The sequence below is a fragment of the Macrosteles quadrilineatus genome, unplaced genomic scaffold (assembly GCF_028750875.1).
Source record: "Macrosteles quadrilineatus isolate MER2022 unplaced genomic scaffold, UCM_ALF_1.0 Scaffold_7__1_contigs__length_78375512, whole genome shotgun sequence".
Lineage (NCBI taxonomy): Eukaryota > Metazoa > Arthropoda > Insecta > Hemiptera > Cicadellidae > Macrosteles > Macrosteles quadrilineatus.
In genome coordinates this window covers 10769664-10784140 of record NW_026542600.1, presented here as the reverse complement: position 1 = coordinate 10784140, position 14477 = coordinate 10769664, and the positions used below count along the sequence as shown (strand labels likewise).

The window sequence follows — 14477 nt, the reverse complement described above, 5'->3', positions numbered from 1 at the left end:
GTATCACTTAACCCTATTTGTTCATTCAGTGTTTATTTTTGAAGGAAACTTTACGTTAGTTAATACTGCTTGTACTACAGAGAAGAAGTATGAATTTTTTTAGGATAAAGAAGTTTTAAAATCTTGTACAGTAGACGTCAACAAGTGTCAATAATCACTAGTCTTGTGCCATTGACTATGATCACTATTGAAACCCACTAGAAGTTGAAGGACGTGGGGTAAAGTGTTTGGACGTAGAACATGAACATAAGGAGTGAATGGAGTTCAGAGATTGTCATAAGCAGGGTGTATGCTGGCTGTGGTCATTCATTAGTCTCGCTGGCAGTGACCGAAGTTAGAGGGATTTTGCATGCCAATCGCTATGTGACGAAACATCTGGTATTATGTACCTGCTGATAGATAGGGACGTCACTTTAAGACTGTCAAGGACTACGGGATACTATGGTAGTGTTAAACATGCCAATCGTCTTGGAAGTATCCATACCTTTAATCACTGACATGTTAGAAACTGATGAATGTAAGCTACTGGCCTTGTGAAAATACAACAGCCATCTGTGCATGTTTTCTATGTCAACATTTACCTGCATACATGTAGGTCAAATAGCGGTGGCTTTCAATAAGTTTGACACCTTCCCACAGAAATCTTATCACAGAATGTAATTAATACTTGGCGGGAGTGTTCATTTTCTTTCACATGACTACTATGACGAGACCAATTGTTCCATATGGTTGCGCATCGGCTATAAAATACTTGGCGGGAGTGTTCATTTTCTTTCCCATTGTCGGCTACTATGACAAGACTAATTGTTCCGTAGGGGTAGGAATCAGCTGAAACTGTAGTGAATAAATTAAATTGATTATATGGATTTGTTCTCAGATCTAAGCTAGCTCATTTGATCATAGTGGGATCTTGATGAAGACCTAAATTTATTTACAATCCTTGTAGATTAAGATTTTTTTTAAATATGCCTTATTTATCTACAATTCAGAAGGGTGGGGAGGGGGGGGGGTTAATATACAGTCAACTTTTAAACTAAGAGGAAACCTTGAAACCAAGAGGTTATCCTAAACAATAAAAAAACCATCAGATTAATCTTCAATGTCGAATTTAGACAGTCATGCAGATCCATTTTTCGTACAATTAAAGTGCTGACCTTCCCATCAGTTTTTGTTTATAATCCTTGTCTTTTTAAAAAACTCTAAAATATTTCATATTTGTCGGTCATCCACAACTTCAATCTTTGGAGGAAATTTGACATACCCATTCCATTATCCCTGCACAACTTTTCATAAGCAAGTTATTCTCTATGTCTCTATGTGTGTGTGTTCTCTATGTCTATGTCTATTTAATTATCTTTCGATTCAATGAAGAGTGAGAATGGTTTTTCCAATTTCGTCATGGCTTGAGAGAACATTTTTCTGATGTATACTAAATAGATTGTGATTGTTTCCAGGGCCATCCTGAGGGAACACAACTGCATCCCGCTGTTGCTACAGCAACTCAAGTCAGCATCACTGACAGTTGTGTCCAACGCGTGTGGAACACTGTGGAATTTGAGCGCTCGATGTCCCCAGGACCAACGCACTCTATGGGAGCTGGGAGCTGTGCCCATGCTGCGCTCGCTAGTCCACTCCAAACACAAGATGATCAGCATGGGATCCTCAGCTGCGCTTAAGAACCTCATGGCTGCCAGGCCAGAAGCTGACGTCATGGACCGCGCCAGTAGAGGTTGGTCTACTATGAGAAAATGTTAATTTTTAAACATATGATTTGTGTGATGGAGAATTAGATTGATAGCAGATGTTTCGTTGTATGGAAGACTGACAAAAATATAACTGTAAAACTCAAGGTATTGATTTTAGGAATGCCAATCTTGTTCGTCAGAACACTTTTGAGACCAAGATTTAAATTCTAAATTAATTTTGAAACTGTAGCTGTAAAACGCATTGTGTTAACTTCAGGATTGCCATTCTTGTTGGTTCAAAAGATTTGTTGAGAGCATTGAATAAAGAACCAACAGAACTTTCACTGAGCCGAAAAAGTTGTGTTTGAATCTGCTACTGTCCACATCAGAATCTAGGAGCGCTGCTGTTGCTAGGTGACAAGCTAGGCCAGACTTGGGGCGGAAGGAGAGGGAACTGTGTCATGACGATGCAATCAGCTGATCATTTAGGCAAGTGACATGTACACTTAAAAACATCACAGTGCTCCTGAGTTCTGGTATAGCACAGAGAGTAAGAGACGGAAGAAACACGCTTCTGGGACAACCGTGCGCTTTAAGCTTTAGTATATTTTGCCGGAAATATACTTGTGACGAGCAAAAATGTGCCTGAATGGCGAGTACTGTGCAGAAATTCCTACTGCACAGGGTACAGGGTTTTACTCCACCGTAAGCGTTGTAGTACGTGAGGGTGAGGGGAGTGGTGTTGGACTTTGCCTTGGATACCAACACTAGTGCTAGACACCACTTTACTGTACTATGGAGTAGGTCTATATCCTTTGTTCCTTACTTCTCTGTGGGTGTAGACACTGGCATATTCAAAGACAATGTGTTTGTTTGCTCAGTGAGATTTATATTCTGTAGTAAGAGTTACACTCTAATTTGTTTAACTATTGCTGTGAAACTCATTTATTAATTTCATTCAGGATTGCCATCCTTGCTGGTTCGCAAGCGTCGAGCACTTGAACAGGAGTTGGACTCCACATTGACAGAGACTTGCGACAACATAGAAGCAGTGGAGAGGTGGGACAGTCGCGAGTCCGTTACCAGCACCCAGTCAGAGAATGTCTTTGACAGAAGCCAACGCTCCACTGTCTGCCATCGTTCTGGATCCCTTCAGATACCTGGGCCAAGCAAAAGGCATGATTTAGAGTCTGAACCCAAACCTGTAAGTGTTCTTTTTTTCCTATTTTAAACTTACAAAACGTTAAGTTAGCCTATTTTGTTTTTGTGGAGAAGTTTTTATTCTCAAAAATAGTAGGTTGATGATGAGATTAGATTTTGCCAAAGATACTTTGCACAAATGCATAGGCAAGTCAATTTTGGCGAGTCAGTAGCGCCACGGATTTTTTGCCTATGGCAGCGATGTTGTGGGTTCAGATCCTTATCACTACCACTACTTTTTATCAGTAAAGTTCACCTTTGTACTGTACCGGCTAACCCCTTGCTTTGCTGAATATGTTCCATGCACAGCCTATTTAACCAATTCGTGCAGGCAAATGCAAGGTAAAATAGTCCACCAACCTTAAAAAAAGTAATAAATAACATACATATCACATACATTAAGATGTGTTTAAGTTTACTTAAAATTAGGCGGTGTCCATGTTCCTTTTATATTTGCTGCAACAGAAATTTTACTAAAATTCATTTTAGTTTTACTTTTTAATTTTAGATTACACCTAACTCCTGTTTAATGGGAATAAAGTATGGTTGAAGCTTCCTAGATACGTACAATCTCAGAAAACCCTCAAAATACTATTGTATAGGAAAGGGTATTAAAATACAAAACAGTATTAAATTATGGTAATCAACATTTTCATATTGCATTGGAACTTAACTCAATGTTGTATTTAATAGTAATCACAATGAATAACACACATATTTGAAAACAATATCACAGGTAAATCCAAAGAATTTGTTTTAAGAACAAATAAAATATTTACAAGACACAAACAATGAATTAATTTCTTCTAAAATAATCTGTTATTTTGTTTTTGTTTTTGAACGGAGAAATATCTCTTTTTGACTCTATTTTTGTTTCATTACACAATTGTGTCTGCAGTTGGAGCAATTAATGGTTTGCTTACGTCCTACAACCCTTTCTTCCTTTCATCCGAGAAAAATTCAATCAATCAATCAATCTATTTATTGAACAATAATAATGTATACATGCATATTATACAATAGGTGCAAAAACCATACAAGGCTTGTCTGCACCAACATATTATGAAAATATATTTAGTTAAAGTTGAGTTCAATCAGCAATCAACAAAGTTCCTTGAGTGTCCTAACGTTCCATTGAGAATTAACATGTATAATTGAACGATCGAAAACCACTGATAGTTAAATCCAAATCACATAAAAAAACAAATAAATAAATAGTACTACTGACAAGCAATGAAAACAGCACAATAGACTACAACAAATAAATAACAATACCTTATAAAATTTATAAATATGACTAAGAAGACAAAAACAAAGATAGCTAACACCTGAAACAAGCATATAAATAGATAATAAATTAAACATTCAGATAACATTCACTAACAGAGAGACCAGAATCTATGTTAAAGCTCTAAAAGTGGTTGAATTAAACAAATAATTTGGCAAATTGTTGAACATTTTTGGCACAAGGACTTTTAGAGACCTGCAACCGTATTTATTTTTAAATCTGGGAACATTGTAATAGTTTCTTCCCACCCTGTAATTATGATTATTTGCCTGTTTTAGTTTGTTTTGAAATAATTAATCTGTATAAATTAAGAACATGACCAGTTTACTTACAGGCAAAGTTTCGATGCATTGAAACATTTCCAAGGGTGGCAGTTGACTTGCATTTAAAGGTACAATACTCCTGATTTTTTTTAGATGGGTCCTAAAGAGAAAAAGTCCCTGCAGTTTAATAACATTGACTTAATTAAGACCACCAAATGGTCTGCATTTAATTTTACTTATTTTTCCTGGAACGAGTCCTGGTTAATCTACAACATGGTTAATCCGATTACGGTTAACACGTTCGCTACTGAGCGTCGCATATATGCGACACCCCGGTCATTGCCACAGACCGAGGTATACATTTGAATCTTACACATAGACCGGCTGTCACTTGGATAACAGTACACACAGACCACAGGCGAAAACCTGTAAAACAGTGATCATTTACATTGTAATACGCTACAATCGTGTTTGTAAATAAATTATTCTTGTTTCTTTGTATTTTTTATAACCTTTTGTAATGTCGCATATTTGCGACGCCCGGTCTACAGCGAAGACAATAGTGAAAATGATCACAGTTTTCTTAAAATAGACTAAACGTCGCATATATGCGACAGTTCATTTTTTTGTGTTTTAAGGTAAAAGTAAGTAAAAAATAAACAGATTATTCAAGAACAGTTTATAACTGAACAAATATAAAAGCTACATAGGATAATGCAGCATACATACTGCATACATACATACAGTGATGCAGAAAAGTATAGACCAGTTTTTCCAACTATTATATGACGTCACCAATCATCATATCCACAGACCAAGCGACGCTGTTGTGCGTCAGACATCTCTGTAGACCACTGCAGGCTATTCAGTGCCTTCAAATAGACCACTACAAAGATATAAGCACTTTAATAACATTAGAACCCCGACGCAAATATGCGTCGGCAGTCTATTTTAATGTGACTAGCCGTCGCATATATGCGACAGCAGTCTATGGGTGGAAACCGGCCGTCGCATATGTGCGTCGCTGGTCCATGTGAATGGAAAATTTCGTACTATTGCAGTAGCGAACGTGTTAATCAGGAGTTGAGTGTACTAAACTATGTACAGGATTTGTATACACCAAGCTAACTTAGTGTATATTGTTTTTTATTTACACAAAACATTGATAATACAGAGTACAAAGTTAGCTTGGCCTTAACAATAGTGCGTACAGCTCTTTTAATCTTGAGGATTGTGACTACTCCAAGCTTTGCATAACGGTTTTGGCATGAAATCTACAATAATATGCTTGTCTTATGCCATCTGCATTTAACTCCCTGCCTAAGAAAGCGCTTGAGAGTATAAACAACTTAGCCTAACTGTTGTTCTAGGCCAATTAAGAGTAGGGTCTAGCACAACACCCATAAATTTTGCCGTCTTTACTTTTTAATTTTCTGTCAATTGTCTCTGACTAAAGAGCACAGTGCTAGTTTTATTTTTGTTCATGATAAGGCCATGAATTTTATGAAGTTTAAAACAATGAGCTAGTACTCTGACGTACATCGCAGTCCACATTATGTGTTCTTGTAGTCGTAGTATAGAACATTAGCCATGAGATGATAACATAAGTTTGTTCTTCAGTTGGCTCCAGCCAGACGCAAGGAAGAAGAAAAACCTGAGGCACTTATTGAGAGACTTACGCTTGAAGAAAGTTCCGTTACTTCTGACCAGCCGGTTAACTATGGCCTCAAGTGAGTAGATCTCAGTTATAATTGGTATTTTAGTGCTGTTTGTAAAAAAAAAGCTATATTGTAGATGCACGCTTTAAAATGACTGTCAATAAGTGTTTGTTTTTGCTTGTGCTTATTTAATGTGCTGCCTCCTTTCTTTCAAAAGCATAAAATCTCTATTGTGTCCCTAATACACTGAGCCCCATGAAATATTCATATGCAAGTTTTTACTATCTCTTAACACGTTCGCGGCGGCATGGGAGCGATCGCTCCCATACGGAACCCTAATGCCATCCTGGTGGGTGCGATCGCTCCCAAGCTGCAATGCAGTACAAAATGATTTATTTTTAAGACAGGATTAGAGCTAGAAACTTGAAACCTCGCACAGCACTGCTCAATAGTATACTGTATTTTGTTGTGGTGTAGGTTGGTAGTAAATTTCCCCGTAAAATCTCCGTCTGGCAATCTCAAAATTCTACTTTTGTCCCGTCTTTTTCCCTCCATTTGGCAATACAATTCCAATGGGACCGGCTATGTTACAAGCAGTGCTGCTATCTGTTGGTGTTTAGCGAGCTACGTCTACTCTCGTTGTAAAGCAGGACATCCTCGCACGTTATTTGCTATTTATCAGACCGAAATTGGAAAGCCAATCATACACGGCAATCGGGTTTGTTCGATGCTGAGGGCTGCGCCGCACCTGGGTTACGCCCACCATTTGACGTGCCGCCGCGAACGTGTTAAATAATTTTTCACACCTTTACTTTCCTACCAAAAAATGTGTGTGTTTGTATTTTTTGCCCAATAATCTAGAAAAATTCTGAATTTTTAATCTGTGCATTCATACATTTCTGTGATTAATCACAAAATTCAACGTACCGGTAATTAAAAGAGATATTTTTTAAATTTTCACTAATAATGACTTATCTACAAATCTATTTAAACTGTCGAAAGGGAGTCCAAATAGATATAGGACACATTTAACATGGTGTAATAAATGTTTTTGTTATTGTCTACAGTTGTCTCAAATGCCGTTAGATCTGACTTAATATGCGTATTCAGTAGGATAAAGTGGTGGGTGAGGTTTTCCGTCCTTCCCTACACATCATCTTGATTGATGCTTATTATACAATTTACAAATTGAAAGAAACATTTTGTTAGTAATTTATCGTAAGATACTGCTAGCATTTTGCATGGAAACTATTTGATTTAATGTAGATATTCCAAACAAGAGTGTCAGTCAGAAGCAGTACAGAGTGAACACCCTGTAAACTACAGTATGGAGTAAGTACTTTTAGTACATTTAGTTTTTTATTTATTTTAGAGGTGTTTCACGATTATTAGTTATTTATCTTCAGATTTTTCTTCCTTTCTGTGACTGAATCCAAATTAATGGCAACCAAACATTATATTTATTTGTATAAGTATATTTTATTACACAAATCTTAAATCAAGCTTTGATTGCCTCTGACAATGTTACGTTTAGTAATCAATTGCAAATAAACATACACTTTCAAATATTTTTTTTGTTCTATCAAGTCATGTTTTATAAGTTATCAGATATGCCTGATATCTTGTATAGAACATATTTATTTAATGCAGATATTCGGAGCATGAAACCCAGCCAACAGTTGGACAAACGGAACAACCAGTTAACTACAGTCTGAAGTAAGTTTGTTCGGTTCTCTTTGGTTTATGATAATATACTGTATATCAGGTATCCAGCCAGTCAGGAAATGGGGGAACTGGAGGGTATTGTTTGTGAATTTTGATGACCAGGAATCACAGGAACCAATATTCATGTAATTCCCGTAAATTCCCAATAATAACCAATATAATATAATAATATAATATCACTGGAGTTGTGAAGAGGTTACACATTTGAATTGGAGCCATTCCCCCACCTTTGGCCTTTTGTTATTTTGTACATTCGTCTCAAAAACTGCTGTTGGATCTCATTTGATTTACGTATTCAGTAGGACAGCATGGGTGGTCAGATTTTCTGCTCTTGTTGCTCTTCTTCTTTAATTGACTCTACACGCCATCCCAAGTGACACCTATAGCCAAGTTAACTTTTTGAAAGATGAATTTTGTTTGTAATTAATCACAAGTCATCAGATAATGCTGGCATTTTGCATAGCCTATTTTGATTTGATTTTGTAGCATCACCAGTGTTAGGACAACGTAATCATTTGACAGACTAATTTTTTACACAGCAATAAGGCTGAATGCAGCTTCTTTTTCTTCATTTCCAGTGATGGAAAACCATTGAAGTTGATGAAATTTATTAATGTTCTCGAAAAAATTGAACTATTGGTTACAAAGACTGTCCACGATGAAGTGATACATTATGACATCACAAAAGGTAAAAGTAACAAATTGACGTAGGCTATTGGCTTGACGTTGGAATAAGTCTCGTCATCACATGTAGTGAATTGAAGTTTCATGTCACTTTTTAGTGTGATGAACGCCCCTTTGTTTCCCATGGTGTCATGAGCAACTTCATATCTGTCGTTCTTAACGTCACGACTACGTATTTAACATTTCAAGATTGTTGGTGTTCAAAAAGTCACTTGTAACATTTGGTCCAAGGTGTTCACAGACACCTTGCTTGCAGGTGGCACTACCTTACATAGACTATGGATCAGACCTTAGCAGCTCACATCAGACCTCCTTCTAGAGGTTGTCTATTTCTATAAATTTTTCAAATATCATCTAGTGTGACCCGATCTTTTGGGAACAAACCTCATTGCATAGCCAGTTGTACTTCTATAAAGAGTTCTGCTATTTAGGCTGTATACTTTGCCTTAACTTTTCCTTCAAAACCATACATTTGGTTCATGGTCTGTCTTTCATGGTATCCTCTAGCCATTAAAAATGAGTTCTGTTAGAGCAGTTTTAATCCAAAGAGCAATAAGATGCATTCAACCGAGAATGTTCCTCTATTGTCAAAGTCACCATTGAAGAGGTAAGGATTTGTTGGTGATGGAAGTCGAGTCTTAGAATGTTCAAGAGATCTTAGAACTGAAAATGAATATCCTCAGACACAGTGAATTTGTTTTTACAATACAATATTCTTTATTGTTCATTCGTTATGAATTACAATAGTGTCAATACAATAGTAAATTGTACGTGTTGATTTCCATAATTTATATAAAATTCCTTTATTGAGTAGAAGGGTCTTGCGATTAGCCACTTCTTCAACTCCTGGTGTAGCTTGTTGCCAGTCAGGTCTCTCAGATATTCAGGTAGATGGTTCCTCAGTTTGCGGCCCGTGTAGGAAGGTTTTTTTCTCCCAAAGAGTGGTTTGGTGAACGAGTAGGGCAAATTTGGAGCCATGAAGGGTGTTGTAGTGGTGCAGGTCTTTGTTTCTTGGGGGGTTTATTTCATCCACATACCTTATGGTTTCAAGTATGTAGAGAGACACCACTGTGAGGATTCCTAGGTTTGCGAATGCTGGGTTGCAAGTCTGTGGTGGGACAAGGTTGGCGAGGGCTCTTATGACTTTTTTTAAGAACAAGGTTCTTGCCTCTTTATTGCATCAACATGTTGTGTTTTGTTGTTCATGCTTTCTTATGTGTTGTTGCGGTTGTCAATCACACAATTTTAAAGATTAGGTAGGACGTGGGCTTATTATCACTGACCAAATATCAATAGTAAAAACATCCTTTTGAATATTATTTTGTTTGTGTTTTATTATTCATTAGACTACCGACATCCTTTATAGAACATTTTTATTTAATGTAGATATTCCGACGAAGAGACACAGCCAACAGTCGGAGAGACAGAACAACCGGTAACCTATAGACGAAAGTAAGTATATCATTGTGTTTGGTTTTTGTTTATTTATACCAGTGTATTTTTAACGTTAAATATAGAAATTTTGCCCTCTTTTATAAAACTGTTCAACCCTTAATCTTGACTATAGATACAACCAGACATTCCAACCCATGTTAACGTTGTCACCAGCTTTTAGGTCAATAATCAATAATGGACGTAGTTTAACCCTTTCAGTGCTAGGCCAATAATTCATATTTCTTTAGACTTTTGTTTGCCTTTTAATTCCACTACCTGTTGTTGAATTTTAACTGTAATGTTGTCACTATTTTATTAATTAGGCTAATTTTGAATAATAAGACAATAAGAAAATATTGTATATAACAAAGATAAATCCCGGTATTTGTAGTAAACATGAAATAAAACTTAGTTTTTGTTGTAATTTTCCTGGTTTTTCTATAAATTTTTATGTTCTGATAGCATTGTTTGAAACCAAAATCTCATAAAATCAAAAGACATAGAGTTTACAGTGTAATATTGAATTTAACTTTGATTTAGTTGGACGAGGTTATCGTAATATAGCCATTTTAGGGAAACTAATGTTTTGCAGCAAAGTCTCAGGAACACATTTATGATCACTGGTGTGTTTCAACTAAAAAATATCATCTAAATAGTCCGTGACTAACTGGTGCTGCTACCTAGTAACGCATTGAACAACCATCTGTAGCGCTATCTGTTCGCAATCGGTGGCGTCAGCTTAAATACCGGTTTTTGACTCCTCAGTCTTCAAGCACAAATAGCCAAGAAGGCTAGGGCGTGTGTCACTTGGCCAGTGGCATTCGTCTGCTCGGGTTCGAATCCCGTCCTGTGTGGCAAATAATTGGTGACCTGTGTGTTTGTAGCGATATACTACAACCACTGGGGCATAGTGAGGTGTTCATAATCCTTGGTTTAGACATACACCTCGAAATCATCGGATTGGGCGAATCTTTTAGCTAAGTGGTTGTTAGTGTATCCTATGAACATGCAGGTCACCAATGGCCGTTTTGCTACTTTTTGTTAAAATAACCTTCCTCTCTATATCCCTTAGAAATTTTTTAAAACAACGATATATCGTTTCATAGCACTGAAAGGGTTAAGTGAGCCACGGATAGACTTGGGATGATGTAAATTGCTGATTTCTACTATATATTCAGACTTCTTTACCAAATCAAAATTATAGGACAGATGCATGACCTAATTGACTCATTGAAAGCCCTAGCATTTTTTACCTCAACTATCTCGTCAACAAAGATAGTTGTTAGAAAATCAAATTTTGAATACTAGCACAATCTGTGACTGGCTCAAAGAACTACTTTCTATTTTAATAAAATATTGGCATCAGCTAGTCAGATGGGATGTGTATTTCAGTATCCAATAGTCAATGTTAATAGTTAATTATACAGAATATCCACACCCGTACTGGGTTTCAGCTGCAAAATTTTCCAATCTACAAAATAATAATTTTATATTAATTTTTTGTCAAAATTACTTCAAATATTCTTAGGCGAGGGAGTAATATCCTAAAATATTCTTGTTCCTGAATATATTGTTTTTGTAAACTTTTTTAGTGAACAATATAAATCTTTTACTTTCCTTTTGTCTCTGCATTTATGTGAAGTATCATAAATGTTGGAACGTGTTGATATGCTTTAAAGATTTGAATAGGCATTTTTTGCATGCACGTTTGCAACCTTGACTTGAATCCATATGATAGCATTTTGTGATATAGGTAATGCATAACTTGGATGTTGTTAAATGCTGTTGTCTTTAATGCTGACAGTTTTAAATTTTGAAAGTGATTCTAGCTTTGTTTACACAATCCTATCATGTAGTTTTTTTTTTTTTTTGTGGATGATTAATCTGATAAATACTTATATTCTGTTCCTAAAAGTTTTAGCTTTGACTGTTAATACATCTAGACATTTCATCCCCATGTTACATTTGTAGCCAGTTTTTTGACCAAAATCATTGTAGTTGATGTGAGCCACCGTCAGATGGTGCTGATCTAAATTACTGATTTCTGCCGAATACACAATCTTTTTTCCTAATGGAATGACTTATTGTGAGCTATAGCAACTGTTATGACCCATCAACTTGGCCACCAAAAAAATTTAGGTATAAAAAAAATTGAGTTTTAGTCACAAGCGCATTTTGTGACTGTTTCACACAACTATGTTCTTTTTTAACAAGAAATAGGCTAAAGCTGGTCCATATAGATGGGATGTCTACTTCAGTATCCAATAGTCAATGGTTTTAGTTTGTAAAAAATCAGGTTGGAAAATCAGGTAAAAAATCATTTCAATCATTGATAGTTTTGTTGTCCATTTAATTAAAGTAGAGGTTAAGCCAAGTTTGGGGAGTTGGGATAAGTTGGTATGACAAATTATGAATTCATTGCACTGATGTTGTGGGTTCGCATCCCTCTTTGACCACAAAGATATTAACATTGCATTTTCGCTTCGTACTGGCTCGCCAATTTCTTTGATATATTCGACGCATAGGCTTGAAGCCTATGTGGACTAGTTAAAAGAGACTGGAAACATAGGAAAAAATTCAAACTTATGTTTTTTTTGTGTTTTTTTTTTATTTAATCAACCAAAACTAATATTTCAGTGGTTGAAACTATTTAATCTTCTATACATCATAATTATTATTGTTCTAAAACTTGTCATTAAATTTATAGGCAATTTTTTTTTGTAGCTTTTCAAAGCAAGACACCACTCCGGCGATCGCTGCTCAAGCAGAACAGCCTGTGAACTACAGCCTAAAATATCCGGAACAGGAGAAGGTATGTATGCGTTAATTAATACTTCTTAACTTAGTAGGGTAGGGTTCAATTTCATCTAAGTTTAATACAAGTAGTTATATCACATTGGCTAAGATTGAATACTCGTCGGCCCTACAGAGTCATTATAAAAGTTAGGCAAAATTTACCAAAACACAAGGTGGGGATGATATAGCTCCTATTGAGTGTCTGCAGGATTTCCTGAGCGCTTCTAGAGCTCTGAGCCTTCAATTAAATTTTAATAAATTTGACCCCTGGATTTTTCTTGGCTCCATTTGAGCACTCCGGGGAAGTAATTTGAGTGTGGCCGGTTCTAGGGGTAGGCCTAGCCTGACTTTGGTGAATACTAGTTTATTCACCCCCTAGAATGTTGCGTCACAATACAGTATATACAATAGTTAATATTTACAGTGTTATCAATTTGTATCCATCATAAATATTTTACCTTGTAATATGAACTGGCCTGCAGAAAATTACTAAGACTGCTTCTTAATGTTTTCCGATTTCAGGCTTGGAGAAAGCTTAATAAAAAATGTTTCCCCATGTATGAGGGTGATTTTTCTACTATAATCAGCATAAAATATCAATTTGTTTGGAATATTCTTTGTCAGATTAATATTTTTTTTCATTCACCAAAATTAGAAGCTACAATGGGAAAGTAAAAAATATCCATTATCAACATTGGTTTAAGAAATTGTGTAATATTTCCTGTTAAAAAAAACAAATATTTCAGAGAATTCCCTTAGCAAAAAGTTGGCGAAAAGTAGGGATGGACGAGATTGGATTTTTAGTTCGAGACGAGATGAGACGAGATTTTTTATTTCTCATAAAATTTCGAGACGAGATCGAGACGAGATTTCTCTTCTCATACACAACGGGAAATGCACGTTCGAAATTTTTACCTGATTTTGTAACATTGTTAGATGACTGTTTAAATACTAAAATAATGATAATAGGCAAGAATATTTACAATCTTTCATTAAATAACATCAGCATAACATTTTTTTATTAATCACGCCTAACTTATTAAAAATGCCTACGATTAGGAAACATGGTGATATCAGTTAGGATAGAGTTCAACTTATCCTAAAATAAAATAAATCATAAAATAAAAGCAATATTAATTTTTATAAAATAGTTACTTGTTTTGACTTTTTTATAGTAATAAAACATTCCTCACACTGCTTACACTTAACAAAACTTCTCAAATGTTATTAAAGTAATATTATTAAAATAATGAAAGTAATATTTACATTAAAAGAATTAAAGTAATATTTACATTAAAAGAATTAATTAAATAAGAACGCCTTCGAAAAGGAAACGCAACTACAACACGCTCCTGTATTGCGGGTATTGCATTGACTTTCTGCAGGCGTTTTTAATTTTTTTTTTTTTTTATTTTTTTTTTATTCTCGTCTCGATAAAAATCTCGGCCAAAAAGTAATCTCGTCTCGTGTAACAAGATTGAAAATTTCCCGAAAATTTCCCGAAATTTCGAGACTTGACCATCCCTAGCGAAAAGTCACCAATTGGAACTTGCAGACTGTGGTTCTTATCAATGGGTTAAAAAGTGAATTACCATGTTTTTCAGTTCCGATGTTCCTAGTGATAAAGTTTTTTTTCTGTTTTGTCAGGAGGTAGTTGACTACGCGGAGACTGATCTTGATCAACCAACCGACTATAGCCTCAAGTACCGAGAAACTGACAAAGCTCCAGCTGACAGTAGTATGT

At 35.7% G+C, this 14477-nt stretch overlaps 1 protein-coding gene across 7 annotated transcripts in view; it reads left to right on the top strand.

Moving 5' to 3' along the window:
* LOC128999158 (adenomatous polyposis coli protein-like) overlaps positions 1-14477 on the top strand; it is a 172968-nt gene that overhangs the window by 99433 nt on the left and 59058 nt on the right. For 5 of the 7 annotated variants that reach the window (XM_054425529.1, XM_054425530.1, XM_054425531.1 and 2 more), the window contains 7 exons: positions 1455-1729; positions 2648-2889; positions 6057-6166; positions 7745-7810; positions 9890-9955; positions 12662-12749; positions 14381-14471. In XM_054425529.1, coding sequence (XP_054281504.1) covers positions 1455-1729; positions 2648-2889; positions 6057-6166; positions 7745-7810; positions 9890-9955; positions 12662-12749; positions 14381-14471 — 938 coding nt within the window. The remainder of the gene's footprint in view (positions 1-1454; positions 1730-2647; positions 2890-6056; positions 6167-7744; positions 7811-9889; positions 9956-12661; positions 12750-14380; positions 14472-14477) is intronic. The other 2 variants (XM_054425533.1, XM_054425534.1) reach the window with 2 other exon arrangements.